The 27,528-nt window shown below is 40.4% G+C and overlaps 1 protein-coding gene across 6 annotated transcripts in view; it reads right to left on the reverse strand.

Annotated features, from left to right (window-relative positions):
* Nucleotides 1-4,204: 4,204 nt before the first annotated feature.
* PRDM4 (PR/SET domain 4) overlaps nt 4,205-27,528 on the reverse strand; it is a 37,153-nt gene continuing 13,829 nt past the window's right edge. For 3 of the 6 annotated variants that reach the window (XM_060025552.1, XM_060025551.1, XM_060025550.1), the window contains 4 exons: nt 26,726-26,853; nt 25,785-26,099; nt 24,089-24,257; nt 12,682-18,769 (listed from right to left, as the gene is read on the reverse strand). In XM_060025552.1, the coding sequence (XP_059881535.1) occupies nt 18,457-18,769; nt 24,089-24,257; nt 25,785-26,099; nt 26,726-26,853 (925 nt within the window). In that variant the 3' untranslated portion in view covers nt 12,682-18,456. Of the gene's footprint in view, nt 4,891-12,681; nt 18,770-24,088; nt 24,258-25,784; nt 26,100-26,725; nt 26,854-27,528 lie in introns of those variants that run through there. The other 3 variants (XR_009521255.1, XR_009521257.1, XR_009521256.1) reach the window with 3 other exon arrangements.

The following is a 27,528-nucleotide window of genomic DNA, read 5'->3' on the forward strand; positions in this document are numbered from 1 at the left end:
GGATCATACACCATGACTGAGTCAGATTTACCCCCAAGGATGTAAGAATGGTTCAACATCTGCAAATCAATTAATATGATACACCACATTAACCAAAAAAAAAAAAAGGATAAAACTCATAGGATCATCCAATAGATGCAAAAAAAATCACATTTGACAAATTCAGCATCAATTTATGGTAAAAACAAGGTGGGTATAGAGGGAATGTACCTCAACGTAATAAAGGACATATATGACAAACCCACAGCTAACATCATATTCAGTGGTGAAAAGCTGAAAGCTTTTCGTCTAAGATCAGGAACAAGACAAGGATGCTGCCACTCACCACTTTTATTCAATGTAGTATTGGAAGCCCTAGCCAGGGCAATTAGGAAAAATAAAAATCCAAATCACAAAGCAGTAAAATTGTCACTGTTTGTGGATGACATAATATGTATAGAAAACTCTAAAGACTCTATTAAAAAAATTAGAATAAATTCAGTAAAGTTGCAGGATACAAAATCAATACACAGAAATCTGTTGCATTTCTATACACCAATAACCAACTATCAGAAAAAGAAGAAAGCAATGCCATTTACAGTTGCATCAAAAAGAATAAACTACCTAGGAATACATTTAATGAGGAGGTGAAAGACCTATACATTGCAAACTAAGACACTGATGAGAGAAACTGAAGACACAAATAAGTGGAAAGATATTCAGTGCTTGTGGAGGAGATGAATACTATTGAAATGCAGGAACTAACCAAAGCAATCTGCATCTTCAATGCAACCCCTGTTAAAATTCAAATGGCATTTTTCACAAAAGTTAAATAATCCTGTAATTTGTGAGGAACCACAAAAGATCCTAAATAGCCAAAGAAATCTTGAGAAAGAACAAAGCTAAAAGCATATGCTTCTTGATTTCAAACTATATTACAAAGCTGTAGTAATCAAAACAGTATGATACTGGCATAAAAACAGATACAGATCAATGGAATAAACAGCCTGGAAATAAACCCACGCATATGGTTAATTTACAACACAGGACCAAGAACATACAATGGGAAAAGGGCAGTCTCTCTTCGATAAATGGTGTTGGGAAACGACCACTATCTCACACCATACACAAAAATTAACTCAAAGTAGATTAAAGACTTGACTAGTAGACCTGAGACCATAAAACTCTTAGAAGAAAACATACACAGTAATTTCCTTGACATTGGTCTTAGCAATAATTTTTTTGGATCTGACAAAAAGCAAAGGGAACAAACGTAAAAAACAAGTGGGGCTACATCAAACTAAAAAGCACCTACACAGCAAAAGAAACCAACAAAATGAAATGAAGAGGCAATCTACAGAATGGGAGCAAATATTTGCAAATTATATATCTGATGAGGGGTTAAGATCCAAAATGTATAAAGAACTCATATAACTCAACAGCAAAAATCACCCAGTTTAAATATGGATAGAGGATATGAAAAGACATTTTTCCAAAGAAGACATACAGAAGCCACAGGTACATGAAAAGGTACTGAACATTACTAATCATCAGGTAAATGCAAGTCAAAACTACATCAGATGTCACCTCACCTGCTGGAATGGCTATTAATCAGACACATGAAATAATATGTTGGCAAAGATCTGAAAAGAAGGGAACCCTTGTGCACTGTTAGTGGGAGTGTAAATTGGTGCAGCTACTATGGAAAATGTATGGAGGTTCCTCAAAAAATTAAAAATAGCACTAACATATGATCCAGCAATTCTACTTCTAGGTATTCATTTGAAGGAAATGAAAACACTAAAACAGATTACATGAACCACCAGTGTTCACTGCAGCATTACTTAAATAGCCAAGACATGGAAACAACCCAAGTGTCTGTCAATGGATGAATAAAGAAAATGTGGGGACTTACCTGGTGGTGCAGTGGTTAAGAATCCACCTGCCGGGTTTCCCTGGTGGTGCAGTGGTTGAGAGTCTGCCTGCCGATGCAGGGGACGTGGGTTTGTGCCCTGGTCTGGGAGGATCCTGCATGCTGCGGGGCGCCTGGGTCCGTGAGCCACGGTTGCTGGGCCTGCGCGTCCAGAGCCTGTGCTGCGCGACGGGAAAGGCCACAGTGGTGAGAGGCCCGCGAGCCACAAAAAAAAAAAAAAAAAAAGAATCCACCTGCCAATGCAGGGGACACGGGTTCGATCCCTGGTCCGGGAAGATCCCACATGCAGCGAAGCAACTAAGCCCGTGTGCCACAACTACTGAGCCTGCGCTCTAGAGCCCACACGCCTAGAGCCCATGCTCTGCAACAAGAGAAGCCACCGCAATGAGAAGCCCGTGCACCACAACGAAGAGTAGCACCCACCTGCCGCAACTAGAGAAACCCTGCGCACAGCATTGAAGACCCAACAGCAACAAATAAAAATAAATTTTTAAAAATGTGGTACACACACACAAAATGAGTCATAAAAAAGAAGGAAATCTTGCCACTTGTGACAGCATGGATATACCTTGAGGGCATTATGCTAAGTAAGTCAGAGAAAGACAGATATTGAACTGTATGATCTCACTTCTGTGTGGAATCCAAAACAAAATCCCCACTACCACCCAAGCTCATAGCTATAGAGAACAGACTGGTGGTTGCCAGAGGTGGGGAGAGTGGGTGAAATGGGTAAAGGGGGTCAAAAGGTATAAACTTCCAACTATAAAATTAAGTCCTGGGGATGTAATGTATAGCATGGTGACTATAGTTAATAATACTGAATTATGTATTTGAAAGTTGCTAAGACTAAATTTTTAAAGTTCTCATCACAAAAATTTGTGTGGAGTGATGTTAACTAGATTTATTGTAATCATTTCACAATATATACAAAATCTAATTATGTTGTACACCTGAAACTAATGTTATATGTCAGTTATATTTCAGTTTTTTTAAAAAAGGAGAGAATGAGGGCTTCCCTGGTGGCGCAGTGGTTGAGAGTCCGCCTGCCGATGCAGGGGACACAGGTTCGTACCCTGGTCCAGGAGGATCCCACATGCCGCGGAGCGGCTGGGCCGGTGAGCCATGGCCACTGGGCCAGTGTGTCCGGAGCCTGTGCTCCGCAACAGGAGAGGCCACAACAGTGAGAGGCCCGTGTACTGCAAAAAAAAAAAAAAGAAAAAAAAAAAGGAGAGAATGTAAAACAGTTAAGATGTGCCCCCTCAGGCAAAAGACAAAGACAAAATATATCTTAATTGCCTGTCATAGCCAAAGTATATCACTTCTACCAAATGTTCTATTTCTCCTAACACGACTTCCTCTCCTCCTTTGTTATATGAGTTAAATATAACAAAAAGAAATGCTATGACTATATTAAAAGCAAAGTAGTGACTCATAAATATGGTTTCCTAGAACTCTGTGGTAGGTTAATTGGGAGTACTCTCTGAAACAAGACCTGTAAGGAAAGAGGGATGCAGAATTATGTGAAGGGATAAGCTGAACTGATAGGAACTTTCCACAGATGTCCCATTCGGATCTCTAACCCTAAAGCTGAAATGACCCTCCACAGAAGTCCTAAACTGAGGCACTGTCACTGAGCATTTACCTGTACACCAACCAGTCGTTTGGTTTAGACTGCGTGCAGGAATGAGCAGGCATTGTCTCCCTGGGCAAGGCAACTGCCATAAGCTGAGAGCCATCTCCAGAGAAAAATTCAGCTGTGAGCAGTCATAGGCCAGCACCTCTGGAAAGAGCTTGTTATTTGTGAAAGGGATTCTGGGTGGTTCATCCCAGCATCCACTACACAGTTCAACATCTATTTCCACAAATGCCAGACTAAGAAATACAGATCATAGAAAATCCCAAGGAACTAAGTCATTGAAATATTGCAGCAACAGCCAGGAGAAAACAAACAGAAAGTTGTACCCAATTTGGGGACTATTTTTTTTCTCGAGGAACATGTGCGGATTACAGAAAGGTAGCTAAAGGCCTGAAAAGCCAAGCATAGATTTTTTTTTTTCTTTATTAACAGTGAAGTGCTAGTGGGAAACAACTGGTATTGAGAGGCATCAAGTAGGTAGGTGGAGCTTGAATAACCTCCCAAGGCTTTGAGTTGATCTAGAAGTAATGACTAACCAGAAACTGTTCCTCCCACAAACAGATTGAAGGCCAGTTTTGAATCATCTGAATTATAATTCATTAATGTAATCCAGGATTGCTAATACCCTTACCCGCCTACCAAAATGACAAATCATTTGGAAGATAGAGAAAGACAGCATCATATGGGGCCACACATTTTTATTATAGTTTGATATGTAATAATCAGGGCATAAAAATAACCAGGTACAGAAGGAAACAAAACATAATTGAAAACTGGAAAAAATAAAAAAAGACAATAGAAATACACAAGAGATCCAAATAAAGGAGTTACTGGAAACAGATTTTGCAATAACTATCTTTAATATGGTCAAGGAAACTTAAAAATGGAGAATCTTGGCCAAGAACTAGAAATTGTATTTAAAATATAGAACCTAGAACTGAAAGACATAATAATAGAAATGACAATCTCCATAAATGGCCTTAACAACAGATTAGATGTAACTGAGAAGAGATTCTCTAGAAGTAGAGGAGAAAAAGGAGAAAAATGGGACAGAAGCAATATATGCAAAATTATTGGCTAAAAGTTTTCCAAGAATAATGACACCAAATTAATGATTTATCAAATGACAGATTTGAAAGCACCAGTAACCCCATGCAGAATATACCCAAAAAAACCGTATCTAAGCACATTATGGTAAAGTGCTGAAAACTATAGCAAAGGCTAAGGCACAACCATAGTGAGGCAGGGAGGAGAATTTAAAGGAGCAACCACTCACCTTACAGATGAATTCGTAACAAAAATAATGGAAGCTGGAGGATAACAGAAGTATATAGTCCAGGTACTGAAAGTAAATAGCAGCCACATTTGAATTCTACACCTACAAAATGATTCTCCAAGAACAAAAGTGAAAGTTATTAAAAACCCAGAGAACTTCCTGTCAGGAGGCCCACACTAGAATAAATGAAGAGGCAAATATTAAAATACACAAAAGATAAATAATTCTGTGACAAAGAGAAATTGAATCTAAATGAAAGTGCCTGGAAAGTATTGGTCAACACGTTTTTATTATAATTTTTGATACGAATAATCAGGGCATAAAAATAATCAGATAAACAAAAAAACATAACTGAAAACAAAAAAACAATAGAAAGTGCTGAAAGAAGATAGTAGCCAAACTTGAATTCTACACCTAGCAAAAATGTCCTTCAAGAACCGTAAGGTGTTTCCTGATCACTATAACCTAAAATGGGGGTTGGTGAGTTTTCCAAAAAATAGCCAGATAGTAAACATTCTGGATAGTTAGCTAGCTGCGTGTCACAACACTCAACTCAGTTTTAGCACAAAAGTAGCCATAGACAATACATAAATGGACATTAAAAAGTGAGAGAGATAAAAGGTAGACTGTTCTTTCATTTTCAAATACTGAATGCCTATTCTGTAACTAGTGCCGTTCAGGCATGGGGAGATTCAGTGTGAATAAGAAAAGTCTTTGCTTTCCACCTAATGGGACAATTCTAATTACAGATTTTCTTCCTATTAAAAGTGAATTTTAGCAAGCAGTAAAAATTAGTTTGATTTATGAGACCCAATCCTAACTTGGTAGAATAAAAGAGCTATCAGTTCATGAACCATTAATATTTCCTGTTTAATTCATGAATATGACTTCAATCATTTCAGTGTGAATCCTGCAGAATATCACTCCAAGTCAGACACTGGTATAAAGGTACAGCAACTTGGGTTCACCAAAATCTCTCTAGAAAGGACAACAGGCTGAAGGACGGAGTAACTATTTTGGTTTTCTTTGTTTTGATTTGGCTTTTAATTCAGTATCAAAACCAGCCCCAGACTAGTGACAGCTAGAGGCAGACTTCTAATAGGTTTAAACTCAATAGTTAATTTTCTCTCAAATTTTGTATTCTCCTGTAAAGAATAGCTATAAAAACTGCATCTTTCCTGGACTTCTCAGGAAAAGTTAGGTATAAAAAGTAAAGAGGGCTTCCCTGGTGGTGCAGCGGTTAAGAATCCACCTGCCAATGCAGGGGACACAGGTTCGAGCCCTGGTCTGGGAAGATCCCACATGCCGCGCAGCAACTAAGCCCATGCGCCACAACTATGGAGCCTGCGCTCTAGAGCCCACGAGCCACAACTACTGAAGCCCATGCACCTAAAGCCGGTGCTCCGCAACTAGAGAAGCCACCGCAATGAGAAGCCCCTCAAGGAAGAGCAGCCCCCACTCGCCACAACTAGAGAAAGCCCACGTGGAGCAACGACCCAACGCAGCCCAAAAAAAAAAAAAAAGAAAAAGGAATTTCACTGTTTTATATAGACATATGGCACTGCCTAAATATATATATAACTCATATTATTATACATATTAATATAAGAATTCATATTTAACACATTTTTGACTGGAGATGTATTACAGCCACAAGCACTAGTTTCTGCAAAAATCCGCCAGTCAATAATTTGTTAATACTTATAAAAATTTTAAATGGTAAAATAAGGGTGACATTATTCCTATTTCCAACTTGGAAAGTACTAGGTCTGATGAATGCTAGGCAAGGAGGTGCATTCAGAGCCAAGAGAATGTGCCTCTGAAGCTATTCCTTAGAGTAGATCTGGACACCTGGGATCAAAGAACTGGCCTAGGCTTGCAGTTGCTGCCAAAAGCCAGCACAGGCAGTGGGTGAGACATCTGAGCAGACAGGCAACAGAGGCAGTCAAACCCAGGAGACTGGGGAACATGGGGATTCAAATACAAGTCAGGATTGTAGATTTAAAAGGAAGCTCAATTGTGCCATGTGGACTGAGAAAAAAATTCCAATTGTTTCCTACCATAGGGATATACCACTCTTAAGTGTGGATAGATCTGAGCCCAGAGATTAGTGACCTAGAGAGAGTGCCTATCTGGAAAGGAAAGTGGGAAAACGAGATGTAGCATTATTTTCATCATTGGTGGTTTGTTGGTGATTGGTGTTTTCATTAGGTAGTACGTGGAAATGCTATGGGGTTGATCCTGTCTGTCGAAGTGAAAAATCAATACTAACTTAAAAAAAACCAAAACAACCTAGATATAGGTAGGCTCCAGCTAATTATATATCAGAATTCAAATTCACTGAGACCAATTATTTTAAAAGCAGAATCAACTTATTTTGCTGGGGGGACGCATTACACAGGAGTAATGATCAGGCCTTAACTGTTCAGGACAACCCCAACTGTACGTTGTAAAGTTCATTACATCTTAAAGCTCATGTTATAAACATGACATCTTAAAGGTAGTACATACTTTTTTTTCCTGGTCTTTTCAAGACAAGTAAAGTAATAAAACAAAAAAACATAATGTCAGAGCAAACATCCAGAATGTGGGTTCAAAAATAACTCTATGTTTCCATTTCTAGCTATGACAAATTAGTTTGTTATGCTCTTCCACTGAAAACAAGAAAGGCTGAACAGAATGCATGCAACATCTATTTGAAGTCATTGGAGAGTTTCTAAGGCACCCGAGACTTGAGGGGCAAAGATCCTGGGAAAAGAGACCTGTAGAAAAGCAACCTAGGCTGGTTTTCTTCTCAGGCATTTACTAATTTTTATGTTGTATGAGGTGAGAAACTAAAAGGGAAAAAAATGTAGGTGAAAAGTACAGCAGAGCATTCAGCAGTCTCACAATGCTAAAAAAAAAAACAAAAATTGAACTTAAGGACCTCAAGGAGGGAGGTTTCCAAACACTTCAGGCTCTTATTGTGACCCCTAGACTAGAAGTTGAGGTGAACCAGACACAGAGCCAGCTTTATAAAATCAGAAGCCCAGCCTTGAATAAAATCAGTTCTTGACTGGATTGAGATGTTCCTGCTCTAGTTGTTTGCTAGAGAATATGGTGAATCCTCTCTGGAAGAGAATAATTTCATCCACAGCGTCCAGTTTTTCATATACAATCTCTAGCATCCCATCAAAAATTACCAAGCATAGGGACTTCCCTGGTGGTCCAGTGGTTAAGTCTCCGTGCTTCCACTGCAGGGGGCACAGGTTTGATCCCTGGTTGGGGAATTAACATCCCGCATGCCGCTCAGCGTGGCCAAAAAAAAAGTTAACAAGCATACTAGGAAATAGGACCAAAAGAGAAATGGACCTGAAAGGAATTCACACAATTGACTTCTACTGGACATGGACTTTGAAACAGCCAAGATTGATACATCCAAGAAAAGAGAAAACAAGATTGACTATGTCACCAGAAAACTGAAATCTGTAAAGAATTAAATGAGAATTCTAGAACTGATATATTAAATAGGGAATTTTATGTATGGGATTAATGAAAAATTAGACACAGGTGAGGAAAGATTAGTGAACTTGAGGGTAGGTCAACAGTAAATATCCAGGCTAAGTACAAAGAGAAAAAAGTATTTTTAAAAAATCATAAGATACATATTGGACATGGTACAAAAGTCTAAACTACATGTAATTGGAATCTGAGAATGGAATGAGAGAGAGTGATATTCAAAGAGATAGCTGAGAATTTTTCCCAAACTGATGAAAGGCATCAAGCCAATAAGCACTTGCGGAAAAACGCTCAACATCACTGGCCAGAAGGGAAATACAAAATAAAAACACAGTAAGATACCTCTTCATACCCACTAGAAAGGCTATAATTAAAAATACAAGTGTTGGTGAGGATATGGAGAAGCTGAAACCTTTCTATATAACTAGTAGGAATGTAAAGTGATGCAGCCACTTTGGGAAACAGTTTGGCAGTTTCTTAAAAAGTTAAACATAAATTTACCATGCAAACCTCCTAGGTATATACACAAGAGAAATAAAAATATATCCACACACAGACTTGTATGCAAATGTTCAGCAGCATTATTCATAATAGCCAAAAAGTGGAAATAATCCAAACGTCTGTCAACTGGTGAATGAACAGACAAGATGTGGTATATCCATACAATAGAATTCTGCGATAAACAAGAATGAACTACTGACACATGCTGCAACAGGAGTGGCACACTAAATGAAAGAAGCCAGACACAAGGGGTCGACCACATATTGAATGAATTGCATTTACATTATCAGAAAAGGCAAATCTATAGAGTCAGTGGAATAATAATTTCCTGGGACTAGGGGTGAGAATGGGAATGAGTGCAAATGGACACAATGGATCTTTCTGGGGTGATGGAAATATTTTAAAATGGGATTGTGGCAGTGGTTGCACACCTCTGAACATACTAGAAACCATTAAATTGTACATTTTAAATGGATGTATTTTATGGTAAATTACCCTCAATACTGTTTTGTAAAAAGATAAAATAAAGACATTTTAAGACAGAATGTCTTAAAACTGGGAAAATTCATTATCTTTAGACCTATATTAAACTTAAAAATGAAAAATGATCTCAGATGGGAACATGGAAATGCAAGAAAGAATAATGATCAATACAGGTAAATTTAAATAAATATTATTTTGTAAAACAATAATAATCTTGTGTAGAATGTAAGATGTCTGTAAAATTAAAATGCCTGACAACAATATAAAAGGCTGGAAAGAGACAAATAGAGTCAGGTATTCTACAATACCAACATTCTTTTAAAAGCAATAAAAGTACTAATTGATATTACACTCTAATAAGTTAAAGATGCATGTTGTAATTTCTAGGCTAACTACTAAGAGAATAAAGAACATACAGAGCCAAAAGGGGGGAGGAGGAATGAATAATAAATACTTGATTAATCCAAAAGGAGAGAAAAAGGAATACAGAATGGAATAAATAGAAAACAAATTGTAAGATGGAAGATTTAAACCCAAATATATACATAAGTATAATATATATAAATGATCTAAGTAATTAAGGGCAGATTATCCAAATATGTAAAAAAAAAACATAACTGTATGCCGCTTACAAGAGCCACACTTAAACATAAGGATACAGAAAAGTCAAACGTCCTCAAAGAGTGGAAAAATACACACTATGCAAATATCAAGATTAATGTGATGCAGCTATTTTAATATCAAAATAGATTTCAAAGAAAGACATTATAAAAGCAGTGTCCTTTTTACAATGATAAAAGGATCAATCCAACACAAAAATACATTTCTAAATTTTTAAACATCCAGAAACATAGCTCCAAAATACATAAAGCAAAAAGGACGACTAAAAGGAGAAACAGACAAATCTCCAATCAGACTGAAGATGTTTAATATACCTTTCTCAGTAACTGATACAAGCAGACAAAAAATTCAGTATGAGGCCTAGTTAACATGATTATCGAGTTGACTTGTTATTCATAGAACACTGTACCCAAGAAAAGCAGAACATACATTCTTTTCATATGGAACATTTTCCAAAATTGACCATATGCAGGGCCCTGAAGCAAGGTTCAACAAATTTTAAAGAACTGAAATTATTCAGTGTGTTCTCTGATCATCATGGAATTAAGCTAGAAATCAATTAAAAAAGATCAACTAGAAAATTCCTGAAAATTTGGAAATTAAGCCATTCATTTACAAATGATCCATGGGTCAAAGGAGAAAGCACAACAGAAATTAGAAAGTATTTTTAACAATGAAAAACAATGAAAGTCTAACATAAAAAAATAGGATGTAACTAAAGCTATATTGAGAAGATGATTTATAGCCTTAAAAGCATATTAGAAAAGAAATAAAATCAGTTATTCAAGCAGCCATCTTAAGAAGAAAAAGAATAGCAATTTAAACCTGAAAATGTGGACAGAAGGAAGTAAGAGTAGAAAGTAATGTCACAGAGACAGACATACAATACAGAAAATCATCAAAGCAAAAAACTGGTTCTTTAGAATACTAAGAAAGCTGATAAACCCAGGAGCAATACTGATAACAAAAGACACACACAAGTTATCAACACCAGGAACAAAAAAGGGGACATTGTTACAGATCCTAGAGACAAATAATAAGATATGAACTTTATGTGACTAAATTTACACATTTAAGATGGAAAACTTCCTAGAAAAACATAACTTACCAGAACTGATACAAGAAAAAATAGAAAATATGAATACTGAAACACACTTAATATTCATATCAAACTGCCTGATAGACACATAAGCTACGTCAGAGAACCATGGAGTTATCCCTGATTGCCCTGAAAGAATATCTTCCCTCTTGTAGCGGTAAGGCTGACACAGGGATAAACCAGAAGCAGTCTGATCCTGCAGGTTACTGACTTACAACACAGGTTGAATTCATAGCTTCAGCAGATTTCTTAAGTGAAAATTACAGTATTTGGGGGTAAAAGTGCAAAACTGAAAAATAGAATGGTAATATTTGAGAGGATTCTAATAACTCCAATCACCCCCAAACCCCAAAGATTTCCCTAGTCAACAGAAGCAGCTCCTCCTCCACTATCTAATGAGAATGGCTTTGACTTTCTTGAATACCCTGTAATGACCACACCAAAATAAAATTCCAATTCCCCTCATTTACCAGTCCTACTACCTCCTACTGCCTCTAACCTATGACTAAGACAAACCCTCAAATCCTGTATAATTTCAAAGACAAACCTTGTAAAAGAAAGCTTATATATTAACAGAATTACAAGAATTTCCTAACTCTTGAGGAATATGTGTCCAAAGGATTCTGAGGATGCTGGACCGGGAAGGAGAAACATAATTTAGATGAAACTGAATTTATTGTTTTGGGCACATTTCAATTCAAGTGGTCACAGGTGATGATCTAACTCATGTTCCAACCATGGGGGCCAGGTACAATTTTGTACCCCATCCTCTAACAGTAGCTGGATCCTCAGTGCCTTGAAACCCAGCGAGGTCAGACAACTAATGCAAGATCCCATTTCCTTGTGGACCTAATTCCTGTAATATTTCTGGATACCAATTACTTGATCAGCATTCTTATTTTCAGAAAACAGAATCCCCTCAAGCTAGTTTAAGCAAAAAGAATTTATTATGCAGTATAGATAGCTCATAGAATCACTGAAAAGGTTTCAAATGGAGTCCAGGCTGAATTCTAGGAATGACTCCCAATCCCATACCACAGAAGTGAGCTTGCAAGGTACAGTGCTGCTTCTACAATCAGGAAGCGACCTGCCACACCAGAAGGCCTCCATCCACACAGCCACCAGCTCCAAAACCACATCAGCCTCGGTAAGATCCAAGCCTGCATATTAAATAGACGCCTCAGGCCCTGCTTCTGTCCCCACATAACTCACTTCCGAATCAAAGTCTCACACAAGTGCATCTGATCAGAGAAACTGTGGTTTTGTTTGGAATCTTAGCTCTAAAGGAGTCTGGGAAGCAGGCATCCTTTTTCATAACAACGTATTGCTCAGTATGAATGTGCCATAATTTATTCAACATTTCCGTTCTGGAAGACACTTAGGCTTCTTCTGTCTCCGCTGTTAAAAACTCTGATGTATACCTTCATCCTAACTACACACCTGTAAGAAAGGACTATGATCCTGAATATATCTTTTTTTTTTTTGCATGTGTGTATGCTTCTGGGCTTGAGATTGAATTTCCTGGTCATAAGCCATTGTTTTTTCATCTCCCTCCCCTACACTTTATCTCCCTCCTCTACCCCACTTAAAGTCTAACATGTTCCTTTCCCAAAGAGAACAAATATATACTGAATGAGTGGGTCATCCTGCTTTTCTTTGGCCTCAAAATACTACTTGCATTTGGGAATTTCAGATGCAAAATAGCCTGGCTCACTTTCTTTTTGCTACAGCATATCTGGGTCAGGCATCTTGAAAAAGTCCCTAACAGGATATTATGTCATCTCCCACGCTTTTGACTAATTCATTTTTCATAGCTGAGTGCCAGTTGTCTGTAACCAATTAAGAGCAATGGCCCATAATGGTGCTCTCTGCTTATAAAATGCATTTCACAACCCCAGCACAAATATGCAACTAGTAGAGGTAGCAGTGTGATGCACCCTGAAATGAGGTGTCAGAACAGCAGCATGTGGAGTCACATGGAAGAGAACCCTGGAGGAGAAATATTTACATACATTTTAAAATGTACTTTTTAAAAAGTGCTCCCAGGCAGTGAAGTACTGAATATGAAATGTGGAACATCTTTATTTTTCTGAACTTCATTTTCAATAACCATAAAATGGGGGTAAAATCTACTTTTATAATGCTCTACGAGGATTAAACAAATGTTAAACTAAAATATACTACTGCTGTTACAAACGATATCTGCAAATAAATGTGTCACAGATGTCCTAGAACATGTTAGCTAAGAAGGGCTGGAAGTTGTCTACTGACCAGTGATAGATCAGTCAAGAAGTAAATTTTCCCAAAGTTAGTACCCTTCTCCCTAAGTGATTTTCTCTCCTCATCCTGGCCATTAACAGATCTTGATGTTTGTGCTACCCCGAAGCCCAGCTCCAGCCTGTGCCTCAGCAAGTAGGCAGCAGCACGAAGCAGGTGGAGGGTGGAGAGGGCTGCTGCAGCAGAGAAGACAAAAACCAAAGCGTGCTTTCCACGAGCTCCCTAACTCGTGTATATAAATATGTTTTGTCTAAATAGAATAATTTAAATGTTCTGTGTGACTGCCTTTAAAGACTTGTAGCCTGCCTATATGCCACGGTGAGATCCCAATTTTAGGCAGGCCACTACTGAAGAATCAATAAAGCTTGGTGGGCTAGGCGCAGACCGCACTTAACAGCCACGTAACTGTGTGTCAATTACTTAACCTCTCTTGCACCTCTGTTTCTTCTTTATACTAGGGATCATCACAAGCCTACTGTGCAGGTTAAATGTGTTATTTAGAAAACATTTAGAACAATGCCTGCCACAAGTAAACACTACCAATGCAATTAAAAATAATCAAAAAGCAGCTATTGATTTGGTAAACTAGTCATTCTAAAATTTTTAGCCCTGGGACTTCCCTGGTGGTCCAGTGGTTAAGAATTCCGCCTTCCTTGGGGACTTCCCTGGCGGTCCAGCGATTAAGACTTTGCTTTCCAATGCAAGGGACGTGGGTTTGATCCCTGGTCGGGGAACTAAAATCCCACATGCTGCGGGGCAACTAAGCCCGCATGCTCCAGAGCCCGCGCGTCACAACCAGAAAGAAGCCCGCATGCCACAATGAAGATCCTGCACGCCCGCAACTAAGACCCAATGCAACCAGATAAATATTTTTAAAAATAAATAAATAAAAATAAAAATTTTAGCCCTGTTATCTCAAATGTATTGCCCCAGCCTTATTTTACTACACCACAGATCCAGGATTGTTTTATCCACTTTTCCTTACTATTCTTCTCTTAGTATTACATTTTCACTCCTGCTCCTAGATTTTACTACTTCTTGTACCTGTAACACTTGCCATGGTCTGGCTTGCCTTGGGTATAGGTGTCTGCATCTGCATCTTGTGGGGTCTCCAACGTTTAAGACTCCTGTGGACTGCTTCAGGATCACCTGGGGAGCCCAGGAGGCTCATCAGTAGGCCTGGGGCTGACCTGGACACCTGACTTTTCTCATTTCCTCAGGTGATCCAGCTGTGTATTCAGATCTCTGCAAAATTTTGAGTTTCCAGAGGACAAGGGCATAAGTTCTAACCATTTTTCTGTTCCTTTACAATGCCTTAATTTGTGCCAGCACTCAATAAGTGTTTTGGGGTTTTTTTGGTTTTGTTTTTTGTTTTTGCCAATATATGGTTTTTGAAAGAAAGTTGTCCTTATCTGAGGATGACATAGGCCTGGGGGCTTCATGACTGTCAAGTGTGTATATGCAAGAAAAGCAAAGGAACAAAAACATAGCTGAGGAGCAATTCTATCCTTTCAGCAGTCCAGAAATCTGCCAGTGGCAAAACACACCACTACAGATTGTTACTGCCATTATGTTGCTCACGATTTGTAAAACTGAGGTTAAACTGTAATCACTACTCTGGAAGCTGCTCCTCTATGAAGCAATCACCATAAAGATGGTCTATTCGGTTGGACAGTATTTAGTTTGCCAGGGCTGTCACAACAAAGTACCACAGACGGGGGGCGGGGGGGTGCTTAAACAAGAGAAATTAATTTTCTCACAGTTCTGAAGGCCGGAAGTCCAAGGTCAAGGGGTCAGCAAAGTTGTTTCTTCCGAGGCCTCTCTCCTTGGCTTGCACGTAGCAATCTTCTTCCTGCGTCTTCACGTGATCTTCCTCCTGGGTCTCTCTGTTCAAATTTCCTTCTATAAGGAGACCAGTCATACAGGATTAAGGTATGCCCTAAGGACCTCATTTTAGCTTAATCACTCCTTTGGAGACCTCATCTCCAAATACACTCACATTCTGAGGTACTGGGGTTAGAATTTCAATACATGAATTTCGAAGGAACACAATTCTGCCCAAAACAGATGGTATCATTTATATACCTGAAGTTGTTTTTGAGTGTTTGACTCTAAGGTGCAGCTTGGTGATCAGGTAATACAAGTTTACATACTTAATAAGGGGCTGATAGCTCTGGCAACGTTTATGTTCCTCAAGACACACTAGCAAGTGTGAATATAGGTCAATAGGCTGAAAAGGCTGAAGCAGACTAGATCCTGTCACCTCTTTGCCCTCTGACGTACGGAGGAACTCAGCACACATGCAAGATTGAAACTCGCCTTTTAAGGAAGGAAACAGCAAACATACATATACTGATCCACAAGAAGACTGCAAACTAAATAGTTTCTAGGCTTTGGCCTTGAAAACTCAAGTCACGTCAGTTTTACTTGTCTCACTAAAATCTAGGACTTCTTGGGTCATGAATAGCCATATTTTAAGGATAGAAATCTGTGCTAGGATAACCTAAAACTAAAGAATATTAGCCAGTGCTCACTGTATGTTGAGCACTGTGCCAGCCCTTTACATGAACTAACATCAAACAATACTATGAAATGGGAACTCTTATTAGTAGTCTCTGCTTACAGTTAAGTAAAAAGAGGCACAGAGAGGTTACATAACTTGACTAAGCTTCCAAACCATCGTGCAGCAAAGCCCAGATTGGAGAACATTCAGCAGGGCTACAGAGCCCACACTCATAATATCCTGCCTCTGAATGTGACCATTTACCCAACAGCAGACTGATCCCAGCAGCAGCAACAGATGAGGGCACCTGCAATGGGCAAGGAAGGCTCAGAGTTAAATCTTGTCAAAGGGGCAGCTACTAATTTACTCATCTTGTGAGAATGACTTATAATGTGTCACTTAAGTCTAAGAGGTAAAAAAAAAAAAAATGGAAGACACAGTTGTAAAGCAAGCAACAGCAGCTACATTTTCACCTAAACTATTTCCCAGAATTCCTCTTTTACCGTTTTACGTAAGGTTTATCTATCTTGGGCAGCACTTCAACTAGCACCTGGAAATGAAGAAATTTAACCCAGCGTGAGCCAGAGTTAAAGGGAGAAAGGTGCTTATAGTTCTACCACCGATGGTTTCCTGGGGACAGGAGTCGCTGCCACCAGGATGCCTTTACCAGCTGAAAAGGCTGAGATTTGAGTTGCCTCAGTCCCACCAGAGCTCCCTGATGAAGCCTTCATGGCCCAGTGTTGACAGCCACCTCTAACCACCATACCTCACCAACTCCCTCAACTGTAGACCTGTAGTTCTCCAAGGAGACAGCAAAGGCACCACCTTAGGAAGGAAGAGGGCAGGGATGAGAGCTGGAAACACAGGGAGCATAGTTTATTTAAGCACTGTTATGCAGAAGCATGCGAAAATATAATTTCAAAGCTACAGTACTTAGGAAATACTTTCTCCACTTCTGACCTTAAGAAAAACTCAAGTTGTACCTCATTTTCCCTAAAAAGACTCATTCCTCTCCGTCCACAAAATGAGATTACAAGAGGAATCGTATTTTTTAAAAAGTTTTTATTTTAATCCTTCCTAGAGGAATACAGATTTGAATGAAATACATTCATTCCATAAATACATTAGCAGCAAAACCTTCCCACCAAGGTTCTCTCTAGTCCAGCCCAGAGGTCGCGCCTTAGAGCAGGAGAGCATGTTCCATCAACCGTCAACTTCAAGATGTGTTTGCTTCTTGCTGAAAGCAGAAGATGCATGAGAGACAAGGTGAAAAGATCAGATGGGTAGATAATTAAGCTGGGACTCTGAAAACACACCCACGTGGTGACCATTTAACCTTCTGCACTTCCCAAATCCTTTGGCATCCACCATGCTTAACTGATGAGGTCCTTCATTGTAGACAACTGGGAAGGCCTAATCTTGCAAATGCACCAATATGTCATCTGTCATTCTGAGTTGGCAACATTTTAATGGTGTCTTGATCCTTTTCATAGGGTAAGCCAGATAGGAAGGATCATTCCCTCCTTCCTTCCCTGGGCCAAGGTACCACTTTGCCAGCTGAGTCCACATGTCCTTGTTATCAGGAGACGATGCAGCAGGCATTACTTGGCTTGCTACACCCCCAGATCCCCTTTGTCTAGGTGCTGGAGGCTTCACTGGAGACAGAGACATGTCTAAACCTACAAAGACCTCTAAGGAACAACCACCAGATCTCTTACCCCAGCTTCAATCAAAGCTAGCTTCTTGGACAGTGGCCCAGGCATCTCTCCTTTTCTTCTCTCCATCAGTGCCTACTGCCTGGCTGCTCCCTTTTTTATCTGTCCTCTAGGTACCTGCTGAAATTTTGGGAAGCAAGACCTACCCTAAACTCCCAAGCAGCCAGAAGAGATTAAGGTAGGTGGTGCTTTAAACTTGTTAGCTGTAGTCAAGAGTAACAAGCTTACGTTGTTATATTCCAATCCATTCTGGGATGAGCTTAAGTCACAAGTCTGCATAAAACAAAACACCAGAACCATAATCAGGACGACTGTAAGGCAGGGACCAAGTTTAGAGTGCTACCAAATCAGTGGCTTGGGAGAAAAATGGAATAATGAAAGAATTTAAAATAAATCTGATTTGTTTGGGCAGAGAGCAGCTCTGACTCAGGCATAAACGTATCACCCAATTATGTAAATAAAGAATAAATCTCAGGGCTTCCCTGCTGGCGCAGTGGCTGGGAGTCCGCCTGCCGATGCAGGGGACACGGGTTCGTGCCCCGGAGGATCCCACATGCCGCGGAGCAGCTAGGTCCATGAGCCATGGCCCCTGAGCCTGCGCATCCGGAACCTGTGCTCCGCAATGGGAGAGGCCACAACAGTGAGAGGCCCGTGTACAGCAAAAAAAAAAAAAAAAAAGATCTCAAAAGTTGACACTTTCCTCCCCATACGCCACTTAAAAATAGGATACATGCTCTTTTCTCAATCTTTCTTAAAGTGTTTTCATTAGGATATTCTTCTATAAGTGCTTTATCCGTTCCCATTTAGTCTGTTTTGACTGTTGGCTGGAAGGAAATCAGCAATTATTTTATATAAAAAGCACGGTAGTGGATAACTGGTCATGTGTGTTTTTCCCTTTTGTATTTTCCATCCGAAACAGCTGGCTCCTTTTCCTTTCATTTATGTGTAGACAGAGCCTCGTCCGCGGGATACACAGCACTGCTAACACGGCAGCCTTCTGCCCCCACAGGGTCCGCGAGCTCCTCCTCCTCCGAGTCGTCTTCCTCCTCCTCCTCCTGCGCTGATGAACTGGACGTGGGCCCTTTGCAGGTTTTCAGGTGTCGGGTGAGATGATATTTGGTTAGATAAGCCTTTGTACACTTTTCACAGACATAATCCCGTTTTCCTTCATGTGAATTGAGATGTTTCTTTAAGTGATTTGTTCTCAAGAACAGCTTATCACACTTGGGGCACTTGATCTGGCGTTCTCTAAGAGGAACACAAGAAAAAAACATTTGATTTGGGGTTACAAATGACAACTGAGGCACACACTTATTCTGCACAACCTCAGACCTTTGTCAGAGAAGCTCTACCCAAGTAGAATCAAACTTTTTTTTTTTTAACAGGAGATGTATCATATAGAAGAGTCATAAAACATTTGTAGTTTAAACACCATAGACTGATTTTGCTTGTTTTAGAACTCTATGTAAATGGGATCGTACTGTATGTATCTCTCTTGTGTTTTGCTTCTTTCACTCAGTATGATGTTTCTGAATTTCAATCAAGTTGCTGTATCAGTAGTTTGCTTCCTTCCACGGCTGTAAGCTACTTACAAATATACCACAACTTATCTGTGGCACTGGCTCTGTCTGTTGTTAATGGGTATTCTGGTGCTTTCCAGTTCTTTATCACCACAGGCAAGACTGTTATGAACATTTCTACACTGGTGTGTGGATTTGCATACGCATCAGTTCCTTTAGGGCAGGGGTCCACGGCCTGTTCGGAACCGGGCCGCACAGCAGAGGTGAGCAAGAGAAGCTTCATCGGCCGCTCCCCATGGCTCGCATTACCGCCTGAACCATCCCCGTCCCCCATCCGTGGGAAAACCGTCTTCCATGAAACCTGTCCCTGGTGCCGAAAAGGCTGGGGACCGCTGCTCTACGGCATATACTCAGGAGAGGCATAGCTGGATCAAAGGATATGTACATCTTCAATTTCACTAGATAATGCTACGCTGTTTTCCAACATGGCTGTATTGATATACACATCCATCAACAGCCATTTGTGAGTTCCCGTTGCCCCACATTCTTACCAACTGGAAAACTCAAATTTGAAAACATTTGCCAGTTGACCAATACACAATGGTATCTAACTATGGTGTTACGGTAGCCCCTACAACAAAAAATTATCCGGCTAAAGATGTCAGTAGTGTCAAGGGTGGAGTAAACTTGGCCTAGACATTTAGAGCTGAAAAGAAACTTAGGGATCACACAGAGCAGGAATTTTTTAACTCTTTTTTTGAGCAGCTGAACCCTACGTCTTAATGAAAGTCCAATATGTGAAGCAAATAAAAGGGGGTTAAAATCCTTGATGGAGTGTGAGGGTGCAGTGGAAAGTTCTGAAGCCTGGTTTCCTTAGCATTTCTACCACCTTCTCCCAGCAGGACGTGGCAGAGAAGAATTCTGTGGAGCTACAGGACAGGGAAAACTCAGTTCCTGCCTCATGGAGCTTACATTCTAGTGGAGGACTCACACCATAAACAAATTAAAAATATATAATGTGATATCAGATAGTAATAAATACTATTTAAAAAAATGAAGCCAGGTAAGAGTGACAGAGTCCTGTTTTAGATGAGATAATCAAGGAAGGCCATTCTGAGGAAATGACAAACTTAAGCAGAAACCTGAATGAAGTGAGGGAGGAAGACAGGGAGATATCCAGAGGGAGAAGTTTCTAGGCAGAGGCAGAACAGTGCGAAGGCCCTGAGACTGTGTTCAGTATGCTGAAGTAGTAGCAAGGGGAGGCCCAACGTGGGTAAAATAGAACAGTATGAGAAAAGCAATAAAAGATGGAGTGGGACACGTAGTCAAGTACCACTACCACATCATGAAGGGGCTTCTAGTCAATGAAGAATCACGACTGGAGATGTGCACAATCTGACTTATGTTTTAAATATATCACTCTGGCCACTGTGGACGAATGCAGCATGTGTGTGTGGCACCTGTGTGTGTATCTGTGTTGGGGAATGGATGAGGAGAGAGAAGAGCAGCAGGGAAGTCAGCTGCGACACTACTGAAGTTGTCCATAAAAAAGATGCTGGTGGTCTCAACCAGGCAAGAGCTGAATGAAGGAAAGAATGGAAGACTGAGTTGAGGACGACTCCAAGGTGTTTGGCTTGAGCCACTGGGATGAATGGTGGTATCATTTTCTGAGCCGGTGAACACTGGGGAAAATCAAGTTTGTTGGGTTAATACGAAGAGTTGAGGTTTGGACTTACCAGGTTTGAGCTGCCTAGCGGACATCCAGAACTCAGAGATGCTGAGTGAATGGTTAGTTATATAAGGCTGGGGATATAGATCACAAAGCCACGGGACTAAGATAACGACCTAGAGAATAAGCGCCCCACTCGTACTCTCAAGTTCCTTTCTTAGAGGAAGGGCAAAGTCCCATGCCTTATACTCCCAGGGGAGCACTGGGAGAGGAACAACTCCTACATTTGGCTTTAGGGGCTATAGTTCTTTTCTAAGCAGATAAATAGAATGAATTCCAATACTAACATATGCATTTTGAAATGCCTAAAAGTAAAGATACAAACAACTGAAAATTTTACCAATGATCTCTATAGGAAGTCTCATTCAAAAATATTGGTTGGGGGGCTTCCCTGGTGGCGCAGTGGTTGAGAGTCCACCTGCCGATGCAGGGGACACGGGTTCGTGCCCCGGTCCAGGAGGATTCCACATGCCGCGGAGCGGCTGGGCCCGTGAGCCATGGCCGCTGAGCCTGTGCATCCGGAGCCTGTGCTCCACAACGGGAGAGGCCACAACAGTGAGAGGCCCGCGTACCGCAAAAAAAAAAAAAAAAATTGGTTGGAGAATTCTCCAGCAGTCCAGTGGTTAGGACGTTCACTGCCGAGGGCCTGGGTTCAATCCCTGGTTGGGGAACTAAGATCCTGCAAGCCGTGTGGTGCAGCCAAAATGTGTGTATGTATGTGTGTGTGTGTGTGTGTGTGTATGTATGTGTGTGTGTGTGTATATATATATATGGTGAATGGTGCTTCTTTTATGAATGACTTATACTAGCATAAAGTCTTGACAGTCCTAAAACAACTTTTATACCATGGGAGTTTGGTAGAGGCTTATTATATTTTGTCATCATGAGAAAGTGTCCAGATCCACATTTAAGAAAACTGCTTTCACTGGTCAACATCTGATAAAGCCAATTTCCACCCCAAAAGGAGATAAGCAGTTATGACTAATCTCAAAATAATTTCTATTTCATTATGCTGTGAAATGGCTACCATAAAAGCAAGTGCAAATTTACACATCACTTGAAAGCATAGAAAGTTAAGGTCAAGGAAGATAATAACTCCTCTTTATGTGTGGTTTTCAAGAAGTAACAATATAGCCACTTGCCAGAGATACTGTGAAACAAGTCTTTCATTTGGATCAACTGAGTAGCACTCAACACTGACTGGACATTAGACTCACTTGGGGAGCTTTTTAAAAATACCAAGGCCAGGGCTCTATCCCTGACCAACTAAATTAGAATCCCTGGAGCTGGGGCCCTGGCACCAATCACTGTTTTTCACATTTCCCAGCTGATTATCATGAGCAGTGTTATCGGTTGGATATTTGTCATCCCCCCACCCCCACTCCTAAATTGGTATGTTGAAGCTGTAACTCATAATGTGATGGTATTTGGAGGTGGGGGCCTGTGGGAGGTAATCAGGTTTAGATGAGGTCATAAGGATGGGACCCCCATGATGGGATTAGTGCCCTTATAAGAAGAGGAAGAGAGACCAGAGCTTGCTCGCTCTCTCCACCATGTGAGGACACAAGAAGGCAGCCATGCGCAAGCCAGGAAGAAGGCCCTCATCAAAACCCAACCATGCTGGCACCCTGATCTCGACTTCCAGCCTCCAGAAGTTTAAGAATATAAATTTCTTTTGTTTAAGCCACCACCCAGTCTATGGTATTTTGTTAATGGCAGCTCAAGCTGACTAATATAAGCAGCTAGACTAAATGATCCCAGAGATCTCTTTCAGCTCTAATTATGTACAATCATATCTAATAGTTGATAATTAGTGTGTCAAATTTCTAAAATTTCATACTAAGAATGAAACCACTTAATGAAGACTTTGTTTAAAAGGTCATTTTGAGAGTTTGGAATGTAGATCCAGACTTCTTGGATGTTTTAGTGTTTCAGGTTGCACTGTGGCTATGAATCAAAGAGCTGGTATAAAAGCAAAATATTTATCTAAAACCCGTAATAAGAATATAAAGTTTCCATTTTTTATGGATTTCTAAATAATAATTCAAGCTAATGTTTTCTCCCTCTTCTAACACTTGCTAAAAGCTCAGGACCACAAAATCTGTTCTCTTCTCTCTACTACTACTGTAACTAACACAGGCTGGGCAATTAATTACACTTGGATCCATGCAATAAAATCCTAATAGGTCTCCCAATACTTGGCCTTCTCCTCCTTCAATCACCCTTTCCTGCTGCCAGAGTAATCTTTATAAAATGAACATCTCAAAAAAAAAAAAAAAAAAGAACATCTCACCATGACATTCTTTCCCTTAAAATCCTTCAATGCCTGTGCAAGAATGTGAATACACGTAACATTACTAACTATATACTTAAAAATGGTTAAGACAGTAAAATTTGTGTTTTATGCCATAATTAAAATACACACATGCACGCACACACACAAAGCACAGAATAGTTCCTGGTACATAGGTAGGGAAAATGCTTTGGTGACTCTCCATTATTTCCAGAATGAAATTTAATTTTTTTAGTTGGATAAAAAGCTCTTCATGATTTGGCTGCTGCCTCTCTCCCCCTCGCTCTCATATACACCCAATGCTCTAACTATAAGAACCACTAGCGGGACCTTCTTGGTGGTCCAGTGGTTACGACTCTGTGCTTCCACTGCAGGAGCACAGGTTCGATCCCTGGTCAGGGAACTAAGATCCTGCATGCCGCACACGCAGCCAAAAAAAAAAAAAAAAGAAAAGAAAAGAACCACTCGCATTTCACAGTCCTTTTCGCATACTCCGTTTCATCTGTCTAGAACAGTATTCTCATCCCTTACCCTTCACTGTCTCCCCGAATAACTCTAATTTATCTCCTTTAATGCTTGCTCAAACTACCAGGACACTTTCCCAGGACACTGCAGGCTGGGCTGGATCCTCCTCTCTGGTCTCTCAGGACCCAGCGCTTACCCTGACATCTGCAACACAGTATAGCAATTACTCTTCTGTCTCTTAATGCTCTCCAAGCTCTTTAAATCCAAGGACCATCTCATCTTTGTATTTTTACCACTTAGCACAGTGCTGGGCATCAAGGAGGTACTTAGAAATTTGTTAATGAAATGATGTTTTGAAAATATGAAAAAAAAGGAAATACAGAGAGTAGAGGTGAAAAATAAGAAAAACAAGTGAAATCTTCCAGGATAAACCAAAACGTTAGTTTTCCAACCTCTGCTTGGCTACATGGAACACAGGAGGCACCGACGGGTGCCAAGGCAGGAGACAGATGACAAGCCTCGTTCCCCGCCCGAGGGGTGTTGGGCTGCGGGCGACTCACTGTGTGTGGATGAGCACGTGCTGCTTGAGGTCCTGCCTCCGCATGAACAGCTTGTCACAGTAATCACACTTGAGGTTCTTCTCGCCCGTGTGGATAACCATGTGGGACTCCAGGTGAGCCTTCTGGGTGAAAGACTTGTCACACAAAGTGCACCTGTAGTTCTTCTGACCTGCACATCAACCCGAATTACCATACCATCAATAAAACTGCCACGAGCATTCTCAGGATGAAGAGGCACACTGTATGGGTATGTAGCAGAGGCAGGAATAAAACAGAACTGACTGTAAACTGGAACTTCACTTTCTGGGACTGTCTACCCAGAGCCACTCAGAGCCACTGAATTTATATTCTGCAACTAAAGCTAGTGAAGCTAACAAATCTGACCTCCTAGGACTGCTTACCTACACACACACACACACACACACACACACACACACACACACACTTTTTAATGTTTATAGCTAACACATGATATAAACTCTGGAAAAAAAATCACTTATAACCCCAGTGCCCAACTTAATTCAATTATTTTTTTTTAAAAACTCATGAAATCTAGTACTTGCCTATAAGCAAACATATTTTTACAACCTACATTTTAGTATTCTTTTTTAAAACATTTAATATGACCTCATAAACCAGGGATGAAATAAAATCCTTTTAAGAATGCAGAAATAGGGACTTCCCTGGTGGCTCAGTGGTTAAGAATCCGCCTGCCAATGCAGGGGACACAGGTTCAAGCCCTGGCCCAGGAAGATCCCACATGCCACGGAGCAATGAAGTCCGTGCACCACAACTACTGAGCCTGCACTCTAGAGTCCACGAGCCACAACTACTGAGCCCACGCACCGCAACTAATGAAGCCTGTGCACCTAGAGCCCATGATCCGCAACAAGAAAAGCCACCGCACAGCAACCAAGAGTAGCCCCCACTCGCGGCGCAACTAAAGAAAAGCCCACACGCAGCAACGACCCAACACAGCCAAAAATAAATAAATAAATTTATATTAAAAAAAAAAGAAATAAAGTTACTCTAAGTCAGGGGTTAGCAAACCTTTTCTTACAGGTCAGTCAGAATCTTAAGCTCTGTGAGCCATATGGTCTCTGCTGCGACTACTCAGTCTTAATGGAAAAGAATGAGGAAAAGCTTTACTTTCAAAGATTTGGAGAATGAATGACCCAGCCAAGAAAACGAAACTAAAGCAGTTACTTTATAGCAAAGTAAAAAAGTAAGTGAAAAAAGTAAGTGCTAAGAGAAAGGGGTTGGTTTGTATGGAGTTTAGAAAATAGAAACTCAACAAATTTTGGCAGTGTTTACTGAGCAATATTCAAAGGAAAGAAACTGGCTGTGGCTGGTGACCAGGGGTGAGCTCTAATGGGAGGCTCAGGCTGTTTCTGTAGAATTCCCTTTAGGCCCAAACACATACATCAACTTCCTGATTATTAACTGCATTTTTCCAGTCACCTTCAAACTATGGTGGGGGCACCTGGAAAGTGAAGCAACTTAATAACGAGAAGTAATTCTCTCTGAGGAGGCAGTTATCCCACCAAGATTTATGACCCAACAAAGTCCTGCTGACAGCCAGCTGGATTCTTTCTAACATCTGATCTCAACTCTACCTGCAAGACTATCTTGCTGCCAAGGCCTTACTAATTTCTAATTTTTCAAAATTCCACTTTGATGGTCCAACACAACTTACCTGTATGTATCTTGAGGTGGGTCCGCAGGTTGCTGGGATCACTAAAAGCCTTGCTACAGAAATCACACTTGTGGGGCTTCATACCCATGTGACCCATAAAGTGAACATGAAGTTTGGAAGGAGAGATAAAAGCTTGGGGGCACATGGAGCACTTCCACTTCCTTTCTTTGCTGTGGCTTGGCCCATGGCTGCTGCTGTGGCCCTGGCTAGGAAGATGGTTATGGATGTGGCTGGTCAGGTGGGCTTTGAACTCTGTATAGGAACTGCACTCCTTGCCACAGTTACAGAGGTGCACATCTGGGTGTTCAGGAACACCTTAAGAGAAAGATTATTCAATGTCTCCTGATACTTAAATTTAAAAACTTGTTGATATTAGTAACTATTGCTTATAATTCTCCCTTCTACCAAAATTTCCAGCTTGCCCACTACCTGTAAAATTAAAACATCTTGTTCAATGCTCTAGTCCCAGCATCTCAGATAGCGTGTCAGGCACATACATAGGGAACACTTGGTAAATACTGGATTATAAGGCACCTTTCCTAGGAAAAAAACTTAAGATTTTGTAGTATACACACTCCTAAACATCACTTGTCATCATGACACAGTGCAAGAAAAAGCCTATGAAGGTTAAACCAACTCAAGAAGCTTTGCTGTCCTTTATGAAATTAAATTGTAATGGTTCAAAAGGAACATAGGAACTTCAAATTCCACAAATCAAAGTCCTAACACAAAAGTTCATACTGTCTGGTCAATAACAATTAGCTTATGAAGAATCTCACGGATTTTAACACTTTTAACATGGGGTAATATCCTGCTTTTATATACACAAAGGTATGGGATTTGTTTCAGCTTACATGTAAATCATTCCCAAAACTCTACTACTGGTCCTTGGTGCTTTTACTATGCTAGATTCATAGCAAACAAGTCTTACATAAACTTACCAATCTGCTGAGCATAATCCCGGCTGTAATAAAAAAGCAGTTCATTTTCAGGAGGGATATCTTGTGAGGTGCAGAAATAGATTTTTCCATCATGGGGATAAGCCACCAAATTCTGCTCTTCCCGATTCCTAAGTTATCACATTTAACAAATGAAGCATATTAAATTTATTTTATTAATTTAAAAAAATTTTTTTGGCTGTGCCACAAGACTTGCGGGATCTCAGTTTCCCGACTAAGGATTAAACCCAGGCCACAGCAGTGAAAGCCCAGAATGCTAACCACTAGGTCACCAGGGAACTCCCATCAAGCATATTAATTTTGAAATATACACTAAACACATCATATCCCTACAGCAAAATCCTATATGAAAACTTAGATGTACTATTTCTCTGGGTCATTTCTCTAATTCCCTATACTACCTATTAGGAGTAACTTGCATAGAAACACAATTCTTACTTCAATATCGTCCTTTATAGTCAGAAATACTACAGTCTGTTACTGGAAGAAAAATAAATAAAGTCTTAAAACAATATAACAAAGACACAGAAATAGATAGCTGAACAAGAATTAACCACAACAGCAGCCTAAGGGGTTGACTAATAGCTAATATAAAGAAAAGGTACCCGGGCTTCCCTGGTGGCGCAGTGGTTAAGAGTCCGCCTGCCGATGCAGGGGACACAGGTTCGTGCCCCGGTCCGGGAAGATCCCACATGCCGCGGAGCAAATGGGCCCATGAGCCATGGCCACTGAGCCTGCGCATCCGGAGCCTGTGCTCCGCAACGGCAGAGGCCACAACAGTGAGA

This window comes from Delphinus delphis, chromosome 11, assembly GCF_949987515.2.
Source record: "Delphinus delphis chromosome 11, mDelDel1.2, whole genome shotgun sequence".
NCBI lineage: Eukaryota > Metazoa > Chordata > Mammalia > Artiodactyla > Delphinidae > Delphinus > Delphinus delphis.